The sequence below is a fragment of the Anas platyrhynchos genome, chromosome 3 (genome assembly GCF_047663525.1).
Source record: "Anas platyrhynchos isolate ZD024472 breed Pekin duck chromosome 3, IASCAAS_PekinDuck_T2T, whole genome shotgun sequence".
Lineage (NCBI taxonomy): Eukaryota > Metazoa > Chordata > Aves > Anseriformes > Anatidae > Anas > Anas platyrhynchos.
In genome coordinates, this window is record NC_092589.1 from 73,596,402 (window position 1) to 73,615,695 (window position 19,294).

The 19,294-nt window shown below is 37.0% G+C and overlaps 1 protein-coding gene across 2 annotated transcripts in view; it reads right to left on the reverse strand.

Moving 5' to 3' along the window:
- The window catches only part of AFG1L (AFG1 like ATPase), a 66,616-nt gene that overhangs the window by 17,252 nt on the left and 30,070 nt on the right, over positions 1-19,294 (reverse strand). The window contains exons 8-10 of one of the 2 annotated variants that reach the window (XM_027454745.3): positions 8,627-8,709; positions 5,385-5,455; positions 5,028-5,128 (exon numbers count right to left, since the gene is read on the reverse strand). The exons of the other annotated variant lie outside the window; for it this stretch is intronic. Of the exons in view, the coding sequence (XP_027310546.2) occupies positions 5,028-5,128; positions 5,385-5,455; positions 8,627-8,709 (255 nt within the window). The remainder of the gene's footprint in view (positions 1-5,027; positions 5,129-5,384; positions 5,456-8,626; positions 8,710-19,294) is intronic. 2 annotated transcript variants of the gene reach the window in all.

Sequence of the window (19,294 nt, forward strand, 5' to 3'; positions counted from 1 at the left end):
TGACAGCAGCCAACAGTCGGGGGGACCCCAACTCCCTCATGCCTCTGGCTTCTGACCAGAAGAGATCATGAGATCCTCCACTGCTCTGAATTTTAGAGAGAGTCAGCCTAAGAACTAGTATTTAGCTCAAACACCTCTTCCTAAAACGATACAGTTTTGACACAAAACATAGTACAAATAGGCTTCTTTCATTATTTTAAATGTATGAAAGTGTGCTCCCTCCCCCCCTTTTTTTTTTTCCCCCTTTTCCAATCTGAGTGTCTCTGTATTCTCTGACTTTCTTCATGCCACCTTCTGCTAGGTTTAGGAGCCCATTAATACCTCTGTTTTTTTTCCTGATAAGATGCATGTGTCCTAGAAAATCATCTTCCAGTCCTCTTTTTTGGTAAGTTTAACAAATTGATCTTCAAATCTGTCATATGAGGGCATAAATCCTTCAGCTCAAACAACCTGTGCTTTTTTTCCAACAGCCTATTCAGGTTTAGAAAACATCTTCTCTAAAATTCTGATGTCAAAACCACACCTAACATTCTGCCATCAATATCACTGAGGTGCTTCCAAAATTAAAATAATCTTTCTACCCTCCTGGCTATTTCTAGGCCTAACTTCATCTGTGATGGGTAGGGTAAATGCTCCAGCATTTCTGTAAACTCATTTTGAGATGCTTTTCTGTTACAACACTTAAATCTATTCCAAGTCACTATGCCTAGGATGCAGTCTCCTGCTCCTGTAGGTATGAGCTGTGTTCCCAACTCCTGTATATAAAATGTTGTGTTTGCTTAGATTAAAAAAAAAAAAAAAAAAGACAAAAGAAAACCTATCCTTCCTCAATTCTGCTGAGAAGTTAAGTTGTTGTACATGGTATGTCCGATTTCATTGCTTCTCCTGTACACACATGCACACCATGCTTGGAATTTACAGCAAATTTGTGTTACCATTTGTTACGTTCAAAATCTCCGGGGAAAAAAAAAAAGCACACGTACTGGGCTTGATATAAAAATGTGCTCGTTAGGAATGCTACATTCAGCAACAATCCCTCAGTACTTGCTGTTTTTATATATTAAACTAACTTCTCAATCCATTTAACACATCCTTTCCAACACTGCGTGCCAATTTCTTAGTAGGAACAGTATGTACAAAAGTCAACCTTTCCTGCAAAATCAGGGAGACTGATTTCATTTAATTTCCTTTCTTTAGCCATCTACTCTATAAATCCAGAACCAGCTTTTCCAGTACTGTTTCTAGACTAAAATCCCACCGATTGCCTGCAGTTATACAGGTCCTGCATGTGTTTTTTGCCCCCCCCCCCCTTTTTTTTTTTTTTTTTTTTAAATATTGGCACATAGCAGCACTCTTTAGGGCTGTGGCATTTCTCTTGCACTCCAACACTGACTTAAAATAAAAAAAGCTAGCAGAGTTCTCAGCCTAGTTTTCCAGGCCACCAATGGTTTGAAATATATTTTCAGACTATTTTTAACATGTTCTCTAATTACTAACAGATTGAAAGTTATTTATTATCCCTAGTGAAAAGAGTACTTCACTCAGCCCCCTCTAGAAGCAAGTATTCCTTGAAAAAACGTTTCCCTTTTCCACATCATTATTAGAAGTTCAGCCACCTCCGCTGAGAATAAACTAGTAATGTTCAGATAATATAAACCATATAAAAACTCCCATTTTACTCAACAACAAGCCTCATAGCTGAGCAGCAATATTTGTCCATGACCTTTAGTTTCTCTTTAATTTTCCTGCACTTCTTAACTACTTGCTATTTCATCCTGTGCTACTGGATTTTGTTTCGACAGCAACACGGGACATACTTTTATTGCCTTTCTCCGTCTGGGTTTGTTTGTTTTTACATTTTCCACTTCGTTTTGGTCATGCATTCCTTTTGCTTTTCAGAATTACTTTTCCTGAATGGTCAAATATGAAATTTTACCGTTTGGAAATATCTTTTGGTTGCACTGAATGTGAGAAAATTATGGAGATTGGCCGTAGGCAACACAAATTTCTAGGTACATTCATCACTATAAGCTACCGTCAAGCTGCTCAAACCAAAACGACCTTGTACTGGCTGCAGTACATTTTATGCTAGAAAATTATCATTTGCAATTTCCAGGCTAATTACGTTTCACCATTTTCTGCATTTCATCTACAGCACAAGCTTCCCGTCCAACCATATTTTTTTTTCTTTAAATGCTTTTTATAGCCAAGTGCTCAAGAAGTAACGCGCCTCGTTCTGTTGACATCAGGCTCCTGTCAGTACTACCCTCTTAAGTTTGTTAATTAGCACGCTGATTGATATGTATTCAAGAACCTTGTATTAATTAACTTTAGGGTAGGTACCAGTGTCTTTAACACTGCGCGCTGCCCTCCACCTCTTTCAGCCAGTCTATCCTTAAGCAAGCTGTAAGCACTGATTTTGCATTCCCATTTTATGAATTGCACCAAGAGGTTTCACTAATAGCAATTAAATGTCATTTTTCTCCATTAATGAGAATTTGCTGTTTATCTTGTTTATCAGTTGGTCTTATCACTGATATGAAACCAACTGCAAATCTTGTTTTCAATTCTCTTATCAAATGTTTAATTGGGTCCTAATGCACCAACTTTAAATTGCATTTATCGACCTAAGACACTTTGCTTGGGCTGCCAGTTAAGCACTTTCCCTGGTGCAAAATACCGTGTCCAGTCACAGGATCTGCCTTCCCATGGGACTCTATCCCCTCGCCCTTCACAAACGAGCCTGCAGATTCACTCTAGCTGAAGCCAACAGTTAGAGCCCCTCCATTTTTGCTCCTCCATTTTATTTATTTTTTCTGATCTTCGTTTTCATCATGTCTTTGTCAACCTCAGTTTCTTTTTTCTTAATAGCTTTGTTCATGATGCTATCAGCCCATGCACCACTTGGAACCACAAGCAGTATCAAAGACCTCATAGCTATGGCTCCTCAATTTTCAGCTTAATCACTCCAAAAACCAAAAGGTGGGTCATCTATTAACCACCTCACTTGAATACATACGAATGTATTTATAAGTCTTGTCATGGTGAATGTCTCCTGACTTTGAGGGCTTTTTTGGCAATGAATCATCAGTGATCATCTCCTGCATCCTACCTATTTTTCCTTTTCTTGTGGCATCATTGTGAATGACTTCCATTCTGATCGTCAAAGATAGTGCATGCATCAATTTTTCCACCAAAGAAGATTTCATGAAAAAGGAACACAGCTTCATGGTTTGACAACTGATTTTTTTCTTTTGCCTTTTAACAATGAGTTTAGAAGCAGCAGGAAGATCAAACAGCAACAAGGGGGAAACACAAACCAAAATTTTTTCACGAGCTTTTTACGAGTTCTTAAAATTTTCCAGATTCTTAATCTCAAGGGCTTGATTCACTGACAGTATAAGCTTTCAAATGCAGTTTAAGCCAACAGGAATTCTTTATTGTTGCTATAAAATACCATAAAAGTTTATACTCATTAAAAAAAGAAGAGGCAACTGAAGCCACTCACTCAAATTTAACAGATGATTCTGAAGTTTGTGTCTTCAGCTCTCTATGCATGAAGTAAGCACAGAGATACCACCTTACGAATATACCAATGTAGTATTTGAAGGCATATCAGTGATCCCAAGAGAAATACCATGGCAAAACAAATAATTGTGTATAACAATTAACAGGATAAATGAATAGATGTGTAGGCAAAGAACAAAAGGCATAGTCCCAAGGACTGAAGAAGCTGTTAAAGCAAACCATTTATAGTTTGCCCTGTGTTATTAGTATTAAGAATAAAATCCAATAAATTCTCTAATTTCATTAGAGACTGTCGTAATACATCTGCAGAAGGCTTCTGGAATGTAGAGAACATGAATTTCAAACCCTTGGTGATCAACATAATAACAATACTGTTAAATAATTTTAGTGTTTCATAAGGATTGTCTTGTTCTAGGAGAAAACCAAGCAACTTAGCTCTGTTAGACCAACTTATTCTGAAACCCTGGTGATAATTCATCATCAACTTTCAGATCCAAAGTACTGGCTGCTGCCGCCGCATCAGCTACCAGGGCACATCTCCTTAGAAGCAATGTATCAACCCATTGAGGTACAGGAGGCATATATTGGGTTAAATAATTATACAAGTGGTTATTTAATTATGCACACCACCTTTTTCTGATATTTTAAGAGGCATAGCAAAGAAGTCTCAAAACTTCTAGTGAAAAGCATGCTGTTCCACCCATGGCACAACTCCATTCTCACAAATGGCTAACTGGTTTTGCTCAACACTGAAAAACAGCGAAGCCCAAAACCTACAGTCTGAAACATAATTATTTGAACAGAAATCTCACTGGTTATCACCTTAGTAGCTACAAGGAAGTGAAAACAAGGTTATAATCAAAGGGCTGGTCAACATCCTGAACAAACGATGCTATCAGCCCAGCTTAGAGTTGTGATCACATAATAGTAACTTCAGATGTCAGTAGAGAGGTCACTGCAGTTAAGACTCCCAGGGGAGTCTAACAGAATTTGGCAGTATTTAGAGAAATCTGGGAAATTTTAGAGGAAGTCTGGGACTAACCAGCCCTCATACAGCCAGTCAAAACTAAGGTATGCAACAGAGAAGAACAGCAGCACAGCGTTACTCTAGCGGTGTCAGGATTACTACTCCTTTGCTCAAGTACCATCTACTTACATTCCAAATTTTAAAGGCAGTATCTGAATGTCTTTTACATATGAATATGTCGGGACTACTATCCCAAGAATGCTAGCCCAGGCATATACTCTACTGAGATTTTTGAAGACAATTTTAGATTTAATTAAGAGTGAATTTACTGTATCATTAAAAAGGAAGTTATTACTGTTCTTTTTAGTGTGTTTTTTTTTTTTTTCCCTTTTAAATTCAAAATATTTCTGCAAGTTAAAAAAGCCCCTTTAATTCAGTAAGATTTGGAAAAACAGCAAGTTCGTTTTTTTTTTTTTTTTTAAACTGTGAAAAGTCTGCGCGTTAACTGATCTAGATTTGACTGGGTACTCACTCTGTCACACAGCTCTTCAAACGTGAAGTCTGCAATGGTTCCACATGCTTTATTCAGCCTCAGCTCTCTGCCTTGCACTTTTAGAATCCTTGGTCTAGTTACTATGGGAACATGAACAAAGACTCAATCTTCTCTGGATAATTACTATAAAATTCATCTCTTACAGATAGGAAATGCATAGCTTGATGAATAATAGCACATGATTCAACACATAAATTAGACAAAATGCTGATACAATGACTGCCACTTGAGTGTGGCATCAACCCATATACAGCAATGGAACTTATTAATTGGTCAGTGGAGATTGGGCATTGTGTTCTAAATGTATTCTCTTTCAAGAGAAATTAACTTACGTACAATCATTTTGTTTCTGAGCCAGCTCATCAAACAACTTATCCATGACAGCCTCCACATCAGCTTCACTTGTGCTACAGTGAAAAGAATAATAGAATATGAAATTAATAACACTTGAAGCCAACATCAAACAGCTGCCTGAGCCTGCTTAGCTTTTTGCCCATAAAAAAGAGAACAGGATGTTATGCTCTAAATACAAACATTAGATTTAGAATACACTTAAAAGTAGAGAATATTAACTCTCAGGTAGATGATTCTGCCTTATTTGCATACACTGAAAGACTTCTGTGTTTTGAGCCGTTTCCAGTAATGAGGCAATACAGGCAGAGCAGATCCATTAACACTATGTGTACACAATGAGAAAAAAGGCTTCTGGCTCTATCTTGCATGCAAAATAAGAGCAAATAGACAAGGCAAGGCAGTCAAGCACCTAAAGAAGTATCCTTTGAAATTTCTGAGGGGACTTTTGAATTAAATATTGGAGCGGCTTTCTAAAGAAAAAAAAAAGTCAACTGATTGTATTAATCAAATTGTAAACAGCTTCTAAAATTAAACAGATTCAAAATGCCAGCATCAGTAATTGTATCAGTTTTATTTTCCCCCTAGCCCACAAAATACTATTTAGGAAAAACTCAACCACAGACTGTGAAAACGTAAGATATCAGGTATAAAATACATGTACTCACAGATAAAGTTTATATTCAACTTATGGTACCATAAGAATTATAAATCAGTCCAGAGTGTTTTCTTTCACAATGGCTTACAGGGCTGATCTCTGTGTCTTTCATTCTTTGAGAAGATGGATATTTCTAGCTGAGTTCAGAAGTTGAGAACAGCAAATTAAAGCTAAGCTACGCAATAAACTAGAACTCAGACATCAGGTAATGCTTCAGTGAAGTTTGTACAACCCAATTTGGTTTGAAAAGTCTACCTTTGTGGATCATCGATGCAATCAAGTTATGTTGCTTCACACAGCTCTAGGCCTCCTCTAAATGACAAGTGATGATCAGCACCTTACGTAATTACCTTCCTCTTTATTAGGCCTTAATCACCTTAAAAATTTTAACAGTAGAACTGAAATAACTACTTTTTAACTCAAGATTAATGATAGGAAACAGAGGTTGCATTAGATAAAATACCTTCCAAAATATATGTGTGTCTCTTAACATTGATATTTCAGTGCTGCTTTCCTCTAAAAATTAAAAAATAAAATGAAAAGCACAGACAACCCCAGAAGAAAAGCCATAAAGGAGGAAAAAAGAGTGCATGTGTGTCAGAGAGCATGCACCTGTGTACACATGTATCTATCAAAAAGTTTGATGTAAAGGCTGCAAGAAGAAACACCCAAGCATGATGTCGAGGTAGATATTTGCACCTAATTGCCAAGAAAGTTTGTTTTGAAAATAGACACCTGAGCCCAAGATCAAGGAAGTTGCTTTGATCAGGAATCTCGTAATTATGTTACACTGATTGCTTTCGGATGAGTATGAAACAGCTTTAAGCAATCCTTAGATGCAACCCTTATTTTACATGAAGAAAAGGCTACACAGATTGTGAAGCAACATGAGGATTTAAAAAAATGACAATGATTACTGTAACCATTAGTAGTGAAACATACAGATATTGAACAAGATGATTTTCTTTTAGGGGAGGTACTGTGAAATACATATAAAAAAATCTGAAACAAAATATTATCTAGTAGCTAGTAAATCAAAAACAACACTCACTAAGCCAGCTCTGTAGGGCTGAGAGCTTCAATGAACAAGTCTGAACAGAAGAAGGAATGCAATTCCCTCAGAGAAAGGAGTGACAATAAAGTAAGTTATCTTATTTCTATTGACAGCTACAGGATTCATCTTATTTTTTCACTGCTTCCTAATGAATTACATAATGAGTTCTAGAGGTAGTCAACACCTATCTAACAACAGAATATGTATCAAGTGAATGTCAGAGACTGGTAATATTTCTGTCCCGAGTTTTACAGCAGAACACTATGAAATAAATACTCAGGGTGCATACTGCTCCTGGGGCTTATTCACACATTCCTTCTCCTGTGATACGATGCTGTAGGTGCCACATTTCGCCTGTTACCTGCTAAAATCCACATATGCAGTCTTCCATTTCTTTAGAGCATGGAGAGTGAAGAAAGAAATATATGGTAAGGGCTCTCCAGAACTATCAAACTGAAGGCCACAAAGTGCAGCAAGCACGCTACACAGAGCCTGAAGCAAGGACAGCCAAGCAGACATCGGAGGAAGAGCCATGGTGACCAACTCTGAGATAACAGTGGCTACAAACCGTATTTCGAAGATGTGACAGAAGTTAAAGACCTGTTGCAATTCTATTAAGCAGTACTGCTTCTTCCAGATGAAAAAGCACAACTTCCAGTTTTATTGTGAAGTGATAGGGGCATACTTCATTCCAAATATTCATGACATAGATGAAAATACTGCCCTTTCTTAATGCAAGCATGATTGTAAATCAATATTGTACATTGGATTGAAGGATACCATGGTTATAAACCTCATTTTAGGCTATTTTCTGCCTTGCTCAGGTTGTTACTGATTAAATAATACTGGAACTTAAGAGCAAGTATGAGACAGAAAAAACACATGCAATGCAAAGGTTTCAAAGAACTTATTAAAAAAGAGAAGATGCTCCTATTAAGCTGATAGATGTTGCAACCATAAGCACAACTCTGAATGTATTCCTTAAATACATTTGCAAATACAGAATAAAGTGCTAAAGAATTTTAGTCATGATAAACAGAAACAACGTCAAAATAGGTGGTGTGTTTTTTTTTTTTAATCCATAGTGCTGGAAACACCCAACATTAAATGAATCCTTGTCATTGGATTTCTATAAATACTTAATTACTTAAATACAATAAGGATGTTCTTCTATTATAAGAGAATTGTGCAATCTCTTACAAGAGGATATTCATTACTTTCTAACCATCTGTCACTTCAGTTCTCCAAACACCACACCTCCCCAAAAAATCTAATTAGTTTTTATTCAGTCACACATTATGAATGATGCTAGTGTGGATACTGAAAACGTAGTTTAATGAAGTTAATATCAAGGCATAATGGAAGGCGGTTTGCTGAACAAAATGGACCAGAAGGCAAAGAAAGGAAGAGTCACACCCTGCTAATTCTACCACACATTTTGCGTTTCCCATTGACTAGGAAATTATTGACTAATAAGGAAAAAGAGGGCAAATACCATATCATAGATCAACTTACAGGTAGTAAAGTTTTCCAGCAGCAGGAAGCACTCGTTTCCTGTAGTCTATTCCAGAATCAAGCTGGACTGTGCTGCAGTATTTCTACAGAGACAAAAAAAAAAAAGCTTTCCTCAAGCCAAAGCTGTATTTATTATCGTCTGCATTAGAGAGAAGGCACACTGCTGTGATAAGCTATCAGCGTGAATATCACCTACAAAACAGATTCAAGTCCACAAAATTGAAGGCTCCTTTACATTTATTGAAGTAAAGAAAGAAGCTGAAAATTATTCCCACAATCAAAGCAAAAAAAGTGACAATTTTCAAAAGTCCATCAGCTAGAAAATGAATACAGATTTGAGGAACAGTGAATGAAATGAGAGTGGGCATTACTCGTTCTCTCTGGGTAGTACTTTGTTGGGGAGCGGGAATTAGAAATAATTATTTTGGCATTAAAGAACATAAATTTAGAAAAATAGGAGCAATAAACATTTAAGATCCAAATTCTAGCAACAGAGACGACAAACTACAACTTTTTCAACTAAAATTAGTTATAACCTTTTCCTTCCACTAAGAATACAAAATTTATGAGTCAAACATCAAAAGATGTGAACCACGCCAAATCTTGCTACAAAATCAACTGAAATGGAAAGGGAAATAAATAAAGCTATCAAAAAGGTTTTGTTCTGCTTTTGTAATGTTTGAATTGATTCAGAAAAGAACTTTTTAAAAATTAAAACAAGACCTGTAAGTTTATGATATAGATGTCCCTGAATACTCACAACAATTGCTTCTGTTTGAAACATAAAAAACAAAAACAGAAACCAGCTGTACTGAACTAAAGGGTGGTGGGATTTTTTTGACTTTGTTTTGTTGTGTTTTAATTCAAGGCTTTGAAGTTGAACGAAATTCTCACTAACCCCAGAGTTATCAATATTTTACACCCTCTAGCAAAAGGAATCTCTCTGCTTCTCTGTTATTACTACTGCCAACATACACAACTGCTGGCTGTTATACAACCACAAGCAAAAGAAGCTGTAAAGGAAAGGGAGGAAAAGTTTAAATATTTCAGAAAATACACCTCTATCACCAATTTAATTAAAGCAACCCAATTTCTTTTTTGTAGGTAATTCAACAGAGTTCTTTGAGTTCAAGGTCTGTGAATTATTAGAGTGGATTGCTAGAATTCACTAAATTATTCTGCATCTTCACTGCACTGTGAACTGCCCATCTATTTTTAATATTCTCATTAGAGATTTCATATTCTGTGTCAAATTTTTTTAAAACCTCCTTGAGGCTTTTCAAACATCAAAATTGGAAATGTCAAATCTCATTTACAGCAACTACATTGCAGAGACATTCTTACATTTTAGGAGAAGTATCAGTGATTTCAGTAACAATGTCCCTTTTAAATAATTGTATTGCGTAGGACTTATTGATTACAAATATCTGCAGGAGTAACTGTGATGATTCACCGCACTAATTTTTTGCCTTTGGCAATTGCTGAGGATTCTGTACTTATTTTAAACCTTCAACAGATCTGCAGAGATACACAGCTAGACGATGTTGAGAAAATCATCCTGAAAGCACAGAAACCCAGGAAAATCCATGTATTTTAATTCTGGTAAGTGAAAAAGCCATGCTAATCAAATCATTTTGTTGGGCTAAGGCTAGTGCAAACACGATAGCACCGGTGCTACAATATCATTATTACAATCTATTCCGTTTCTTTTGGTGAGAGCTTACAAAGCAAAAGAGTAAAAGCAGTAGAAAAAAAGTTCCAGAGGCATGTTATAACACACACAAAGAAGAGAAGATGTCTGTGTTTTGCTTCAGCATCAGTCTGGCAGTCAAAGCTAGAAACAAGATTGTTGAAATTTCACAGCAGAGCTGGCACACTTAGCTTTTCCTTGCCAGGCAGTGATGCTGGGCATCTTGCTGCCTAACACTTTGCTTTTCCAAAGTATTAGATTAACTAAAGTACTATTTTTTTCATATTATCAAGAATTAAATACTACTACAGAATGTAGGATATGGGTGATTATTTAGAATAACTTTAGATACTCTGCTATTTAGCAATGTTGTTTAATTTAGCAATGCTGTTTAATACCTTTTTTCTTCCTGGAAACAACAGACAGTATTTTTTGTATGAATTTAGCCTCGTCTCGTTGGCCTTCAAGGCAGGTTTTCAAACCATACCACTCCTTCAGGGTGCTGTGCTGCACACAGAGTGAAGAGCGAATGCAGAACACATCCTTAAGAGCGTTGCGTGATTTAGTATGCCTGAAGAACAAAGTGCACCTTTTTACAGCTGGTGTAAATTTCTTGTGCTGATATTTACAGTGGTGCTTGCAGCTCAGCTGCTAATGACTGCTGTGTAAGGCAGACATTCTGCACGCTCGAATACAGAGCAACATTGGGAAAAGCTGCACAGGCCACTAAGGCTTGCTGAAACACTTACCAGCACTCAGTGCTACAATATATTTCAGTCTACTTGCCTTCTGCTTCCAAGCTTAAGGCTCCTCAAATGCAGTCACAGTCTTTTATCACTCGTGATGTAACCTTACAGTGAATGAGCTCTGGAGGTAAGAACTGCAGACATCAATGCTATTGATATAGCTGTGAAGTAGATGCATTTCTTCTGCCTTTCTTCCCTTTTCTCATTATTCAAAATAATTAGTATTAACAATATTCAGGAAAAATCACTATCATTAGTGACACTAGTTAAGAAGAGTCTGTATGCTTAAAAGCTTATTATGATTTTGGGCTGTATTTTAAGCTACAAAGCAGTTGCCTAAATGAAACATATTACTTCTTCCTCTAAACCTTGTAGCATGTTATTGTAGGCATACAATTGAATCTAATGTGATGTAACATTACATAGTTTATCTGGAAAATATCTCTTAGATATTCTGGGCTATATATATACACCTTTCATCCAGAAAAGCAACAGCAGCATTTAGTTCAGAGAGATAGAAAATATAGTTATTACAGTCCTGTTGATTGTTTGCTTTCTTAGGAGGCCTAGGTCAACTTAACAAAACAAGGTAAAAAAACCACAATTCTAATATACAACAGTTTCCTGTAACACCTGGTATAAACATAGATGTAGGGGGCTGTTAACTGGAACTTTTGAAAGATGGAAAGTGTTGAGCATTTTACTGTCTTATTCTTTGTATAGTCTTAAATAAATATATATGTATTTGGGGTGGTGGTGGTTGTTGTAATTTTGTCCTGTCTTTCAAACACAGTTTTGTCTTCCATTTTTCAAACTAGCATTCTCTTTCAAATCTTGCTTTATATTTTACTTGGTAATGAGTAAAAAATTATGCTAAAGATTCAGTCCCCAAAAACACTGACTTGGACCTCCAAGCCAGTTTCTTCTCTCCCATGCAGACTGCTGCTCTGCTCATCAGTGTACTCCAACCACTGTCTGACAATCCATGTTCTACATAGACAAAAAAGCACAAGCACTTCCTAACCCTTCTATAAGTGCAAATAAATATCTACCGCTGCTTGCAATTAATTATTTTTAGTGAAACATTTCAAAGCTCACCATTATTGTGTTAGGCACTATATTATGTAAATATACATAGAATATGGATATTTACTATACAAATTAAATGGCAGGTTTTAGTGCCCCTGCCACTAAAACAAACTATTAAAATCTGTAGAGAAACATGTTCCAGAAAACATTCCTTTAAAGCGTGACTGCTGTTGTTAGCTTTGTTGGGTAGGAACAACGTTCTCCTTATGTGAATGTCTGGCAGTACAGCACAGATCTATAGGTGGTACTACTGGAAAATAACAAAAAAACTCAAACAAGGATAAAGTAATCAATCATGAAATGGTAACGTGAAAGATGTGGATGCCAACAGAACAGCACACAAACAACACTGGCGTGGGCGATGCTATTTCCACAAACTCAGCTTGCACGCTGCAGAAACGGTGTGGTAACAGCACCAGTGGGCTACAGGGCTGTTAGGGGAGGATTGCCCATGCCACCAGGCAGGAACAGCAGCATTTCTCATCCAGGTTGAGAATGCAATGGTAAAGGTTGTTCTAAAGGGGGGCTCAGCACTTGGTCACCCTTCACTCAAAGCCAGAGTCAAAAAGGTCACAAAGAAGCTATGCAGAGAGCAGAGATCTCAAAGTTTTCCCTTTTGGGGTTTCCCTTGTAGTCAAGGTTAGCTACTGAGGTTCTTTGTTTCTGTACTTGTAAACATTCACTTATCTGTTTCACCGGAGCGCACAGGGCAAAACGTTTGTATTTGTCAATGCTTTAGATGTTAAAAAAAAAAAAAAAACCAGCATTATAATCAAAATGTGTAACAAGAAAGTAAAACATGCTAAAAACATCATATTCTTCAAAGCTAAAAACTTTCAATATCAGAATTGCAAAAATAAAAGCACAGATTCGTGGTTGACAGCACGGAGAAACAAATCCTGCTCACAGCTACACAAATGAACTACTGAATGTCATACAGGACACGTGAGTACCATGATGCATTTTCTCTCCCCTTCGTAGGTGCCGACAACACTATACTCCTCTATTATGGAATTAGGAAAAAAAAAACAAACACAATACTAGCATTCACAAATCCTAAAAATTCTTATTAAAAAAAAAAGTAGGCTTCTCTACTTTGTTCCCTTAATTTTCTGGTAGCATGGAAAAAACCCTGATAGCATTACATACAGAAGTTCTGGTTTCTCCCTCTGTCTTCCGACTAACTTCTCCAGCACTGAACTGATTAAACCCTACAGATGTGATTGCATCCTCACACTCATTAATCACCACCACAGAATCCTAATCAACAGCCAAAGAACTAACCAGCATCCTCAGATTGTTAGTACTTAATTGTCAAAGCCACAATTGTAATTATTGGTTTACTTTTTTTTTTAAGGCTGAGATTTAAAATTACAAATTTCATTTACTTGGGCTAAATTTCTACTTTTCTTTTGAAATAAACACTTAAAATCAAAGCTACAGCTCATCTAGTCTCTTCCTGTAGAACCATTTTCAGTTTCCAACAGATTTTCTATTCCACTGAGATATTTCAAGTCTGACTTACCCTATTCAATTCAAATGCATAAAATTAATTAGTCATACAACTTATTTTGAAGTCATTTATGTATTTATGTATACAAAGAACAAATACAATTACAAAATTGAAAACGCAATTAGTAAGTTAAAAATACAACATGATCATGCACTCATTTCTACTGAAGTGGCAGAAAAACTTTTTATTCCAGACGGAAAAAAGACAAAGCCTCGAGGCTCAACTTGAGACAGAACACCTCAAATGACTGTCTTCAGATACAATAGATAAAATTAGACTTTGTGTATGAAGTTATTAAACATAGACTGATGTGAATACGTTTTTCTTCCTATAAGCACCTCTAACGTCTCTGTTGCTGCACTCCTGAGTAGTAACTATTAAAATAGTTAAACTACTCCAGAACGTAAAATAAATGACAAGACAGATCCTTAAGTACAGGAACAAATTTTTCTGAAAACTTCAAAAGACAGTCAAAGTTAGATGGATAACCTGCAATTTATCATGTTTGTTTCCCATGTATCACGAAAATAAAAATCTGAAATGCCAATAAATGGCCTTAGGGTCCATGAAGGATGCTGTACTAAATGCAAGGTGTGCCTGTCAACTGAAATATTGTGATCAGCTCAAAACCCTTGATAATGCAGGTGAGCAAATACGCACTGGCACAGGTTACCCAGAGGAGCTGTGGCTGCCCCATACCTGGATATGCTCAAGGCCAGGCTGGATGGGGCTTTGGGCAGCCTGGGCTGGTGGGAGGTGTCCCTGCCCATGGTGAGGGGTTGGAATTGGATAGGCTTTAAGGTCCCTTCCAACCCCAACCACCCTATGACTATGAAATCTCTCAATTTTATTTAAGACCACTGTAAGTCAATGCAATCGTCATTCTCTGCTCTGAGTTTTAATGGCACAAAAAACATACAAAAGCATACGCATTGTCCTGCTGACCTACAGGATCACACAAACCCTACCTGAGGACCCCCCCAGAGGCTGTAGAGTGACAGAGGCTTAAGAGTGATTCATCCTGGGATGAGCATTACTCACCCAGCTATTTCCACACCTGCTGAATTTCCTCAGCCTTTCCTGAGGTCTTGTGTCACGGCTAAGTGAGAAGTGCAACTTCTAACCACTCTTTCTGAATAGAATAAATTAAACCTTCCATGTAGGTATCATCCCTTTTCAAAGGTATCATCAGCATCTAATTTTTTATATTAGCTTATATCCAGAAAAGAAAAAAAAAAAAAAAACAAAAAAACAGCAACCAACCCCTACCTGTCTTCCTGATTTGGTCTCCATTAATAATATGGAGAATCACCAATACTCCTTTCCTCCATCAAACCTGAAAATAATGCAATTGTTCATTGGCACTCTTCTCATACACGTACATCCATCCAGAAAGAGAAAAATCTCACATTACACAACATGTGGACACCATGAGAGCAACAGAGGAAGAGTTCCTCAGGTCAACAAAGCTCACGACAATTACCTATTTGTTCTGTTAATCGACTCCACCTCGTGCCAAATCATCCACTTGAATTTTATTTGTTTGTTCTTAAAATTCTTTAAGTGATTTCAAGAAAAAGGTTTCTCCATAGCATTACAATGAGCATTTTCTCAAGTGATTCGTAACTCTGGTGGAAGAAGAATCCTCTCCAGCCAAAACGCAGTGTGTCACGAAAAACATGGTTTTGGGCCTACAGGATGCACTGTAGGCTTTAACCTTGGCCTAGCCTCAAAGTTATCAGCAAGTGGCAATCACCAGCACGTTTCAGAAGACGAAACTGGTCTGACTGGGCCTCAGGAGATGGGCTGGAGGCCAGATGGAGCCTACCTTCCCTTCACAGCCTGCCAAGAAGCACAAGAAATGCACGCAGTGTTTCCTTGCTCGGGCTCAACTCCTCAAGAAAACCAGCCGGTAGTTACAATCAAGCACGGTACAGATGAAGGACCTTCAATGCTTGCTTAAAATTGGTCTTGTTAAAAATAAATCTATTTATTTTAAATCTATTTATTTTTAAATCTAATTTATAAATCTAAGACGTCTAACTTTCAGCTATACAGACTCATGGGAGTGAGATGCACTTGGGAGAAGGAGAAAGAGAATCGTCAGGTATTTTGTGAGGGATAAAAACTTGGTCGGAGCACTGTTGGGTACGCATACAGTTTTTGTCTTCCTGTTCACATGTTGTTGAAACAGTAGACTTCAAAGAAAATGTCAATGAATCCTCATAAGCACTATACATGACCTCTGGGGTAATTAGCAATCATTCAAAAGCAACAAGACTAAAATGTTCTATTCTTTATTACTGTCAGCTCTTGTCTTGATCAGCATTTTAATAAAGATGGTTCATTGCTAAGACAGTTTCATGAATCAGTCATAATTACATTCTGACACGCAGTGAATAGTAAAGCAAAACTAAATATCACTTCATCAACCTTTCTAACCTTTATGCAAGTATTAACTGTAAATAATTTTTACACAATCTTACAACAGAAAATCTGCATATTTCTTAGCTTTGTACATTCTCTACCCTAACTGAATTTCCTGTGACCTATACCTGGAAAAAAAAACACCTACAATCAGGCATAATTACTTAGTCTTGCATGATATTCAGGTGTTGCCTTTCACAGATCAAATCAACTTCAAGTACAAAAGCCTACTTGTTCTGTAAAAATAGTGAAGTGCTGTAAGGGGTTAATTTTTTCTTATTTTATTTTTAAGTCTTTTTCCCATATTCTTCATTACCTGCAATAATGGAACACGGGAAATTGCTACAATAGCCTTAGGCACATCACGCTTGTTCCAATTTTAAACACTGCAAAAAAAATTGAGGAACAATTTCAAAATGCCACCCAAGTGTACTGTATAGTGTCAGTGCAACTAATCGTGCTTAGGTTAACTCCAGAACGCAAACATTTCCTTTGAACTATTTTTAAATGGACGTGGCACAAAGCTCTAGGAAGTCAAATACTGACAAATAGATTTTTTAAAACATCTTACGCTTGTGACAGGAACACATCAAACCTTAAACCAAGAGTTCGGCAGAGGTAGCATTGAGATGAAATTTATTCAGTGAAAGTTGCATGAGTTTACATTACAGCCCTCAAAACTTCACCAACTAAGAAACCTCCCTATTCTTGCTACCGCAAGGAACATAAGATCCATTGTACGGCTTTTCAATAACTTATTTTAACATCTATCTATAAATCAGCTACCCCCTAAGAGGAAGAAAAATAGACAATTAACTTGTAAAATAATGCTGCATGAATACAGACAGAGACTCTTAAAACGCATTGTTGGGTGAATAGTATTTCAGATATTCAGACACAAGTACAAGAATTCAGGAGGTACAGATGTGGCAGTGCTGAGTAGGAGACAAGTAGTCTCTCCTTTTTCTAGTCAGGGAACAGAAGAATGGCAAAAAGTAAACTTGCGTGCAGTAAGTATTACACTCTCTGTTTCACATTGCTTAGAGAGAAAAAAAGTCCTTGCAGAGTAAGGATAAATTAAAGAACTTACTGTTAAAAAAATTAAATTCTGTTTTGCTAAAGAACCAAAATGACTGTAACTTTCAATCTGCAACTAAACAAACCTTGCTGTTCTGAGAAAAACACAAAGCCAAAAGTTCCCTCTGAGTTTATAACGTTATGTTTCATAAGCTAAGGGTCAAATTCACCTCAGTGTGTGTACTCCATTGAAATTTTACCCTGAAGTTATTTGTCTAAGATTTCTTTTTTTTTTTTTGCTGCTGTTTTTCTTTTTAACGTTTGATTTGTATTTCTTTTCCCAGTGTTAGCCTTTGCTCCTGCCAGAACTGTTGGCAGGCAGGGAAGAAGAAAAAAAAAAAAAGACTAGTATTGATTTACGAAACTCGATTTCTCAGAATAAGAAAAAAATGCGATTAAAGAGCTAAACAAAGGCTAAAGATGGCTTACGCTTAGCTCCGATGAGGTCTACTACCTCATTACCAACAACTGAAAACTTCTGATGCATTTTGTTTCAAGGGAATCCAAAAGTCCTTGCTGTAAAGCAGACTGGGGGGTGTAGAGTCCATTCACTCTTTCTGTATCACGACCATTATGCGAGAAGTATAAAACACTGCCTTTATGCTGCCAAACCACAATGACTCTTCTTACATCAAAGCATTTTCGCCACTAGGGTTTTTTTTCTCCGAAATTTATTCAAGCCAAGGGCAGGGAGACAACAATTCAAACACGCTAATTACACCTAATTATCTATTCCTTTTTTTTTTTTTTTCCACCAGCTTCGGCCAGTGTTATTTGCTATCTGGGTTTCTCACAACCTCCTCTTGCCCTGTCCATCCAGCTCAACAGCGAAGTCTTTGAAGAAAACAGTTGTGGCTTCTTAGAATTTTAACAATATAAGGTTCAACTCAAATTAAATTATTCTATTATTAGTTTTGACACATTTATGTGTTAAATATGAAGGCCGCTTGGTTAATTTGGCAAATTCCTCACATCTCTTCATGGCTAGGATTGCTGGTAACACCCTCTCTTGTAGGAGCTTCTCCTCATGCTTTCTTTTCATGATCTAAATGAAATGTTTATTGGATTAAAGTTCTTCTCTGCAGACCTCCACGGTGGCCTGTGACAAAGAGCTTAAAAGCTTTATTAATTGGCTCGGGCTTTTTTTTTTTTTTTGGGGGGGGGAGGCAGGACCTCATTTCACATTACATCACAAGCAAATAAAACTGCCACGTGTAATTAGGCTAATTTACCCTGATACATCAGGAATCAACTATTCCATATCTACGATATGCTTTGGTTTACTGATTTTAATCAGAGAGCAAACCAGCCAAGCAAGAGCTTGGGAAACAACAACAATTAAAGGAAGTGAGGAGGCAGGGAGCCTCGCACCGAGCTACAATAGGAAATATTTTATCCTTTGATCAAGTTTTGGTCGGCATCTAAATAAACTGTCTAGAGATGATGTGTGCACACGTGTGTTTAACGCAGTTATAGGAAGTAAACAAACTGAACAGCTCAATATTTGCAGAGCACACTGAAGCAATAGGCTCATTATAAAAATACTGTAGCAGTGAAGTGCTTTACGCCAGATAATTCAAGCAACACTCACGTTTACATTTAAAACATACAAACTCTGAAGGCTGGATGCAGAACGGGCTGATAACTTCTACTCTGACACCTTGCTTTCAAAATACAACATTTTGTTAGTTAAGTCTTACAAATTTGTCACACAAATTACCCATAAATGACAGTGATGCTCGGCATGAAAATACTTGCAATCATGCTATATTTTCTATTTTTATGTGTTTAATTAGGTACACTTCACAAAAGATGAATGCTTCTATTACTTGCAAAGAGAGAGAGAGAGAACAAGAACAAATGCTCCTTCTACTTAGGAGTTTGCTTGGTTACATACTAAGAAGGGAAACAAAAGGCCTAACATCTTCAGTAATGAAAAAGTCAATTGATAGGCGAAGCCATCACAATATCAAAGGATTAATCCCAGCAATTCTGACTCAGGTGACAGTTCACAGGGGTCAGAGTGGCTGACACTGACCTCAAAAGCAGGTTTTAACTATTCAACATACTGAAAGCTGCTGGGCTATCACACCATTAGAATGGAGCAAACTGACAAATCAATTTCA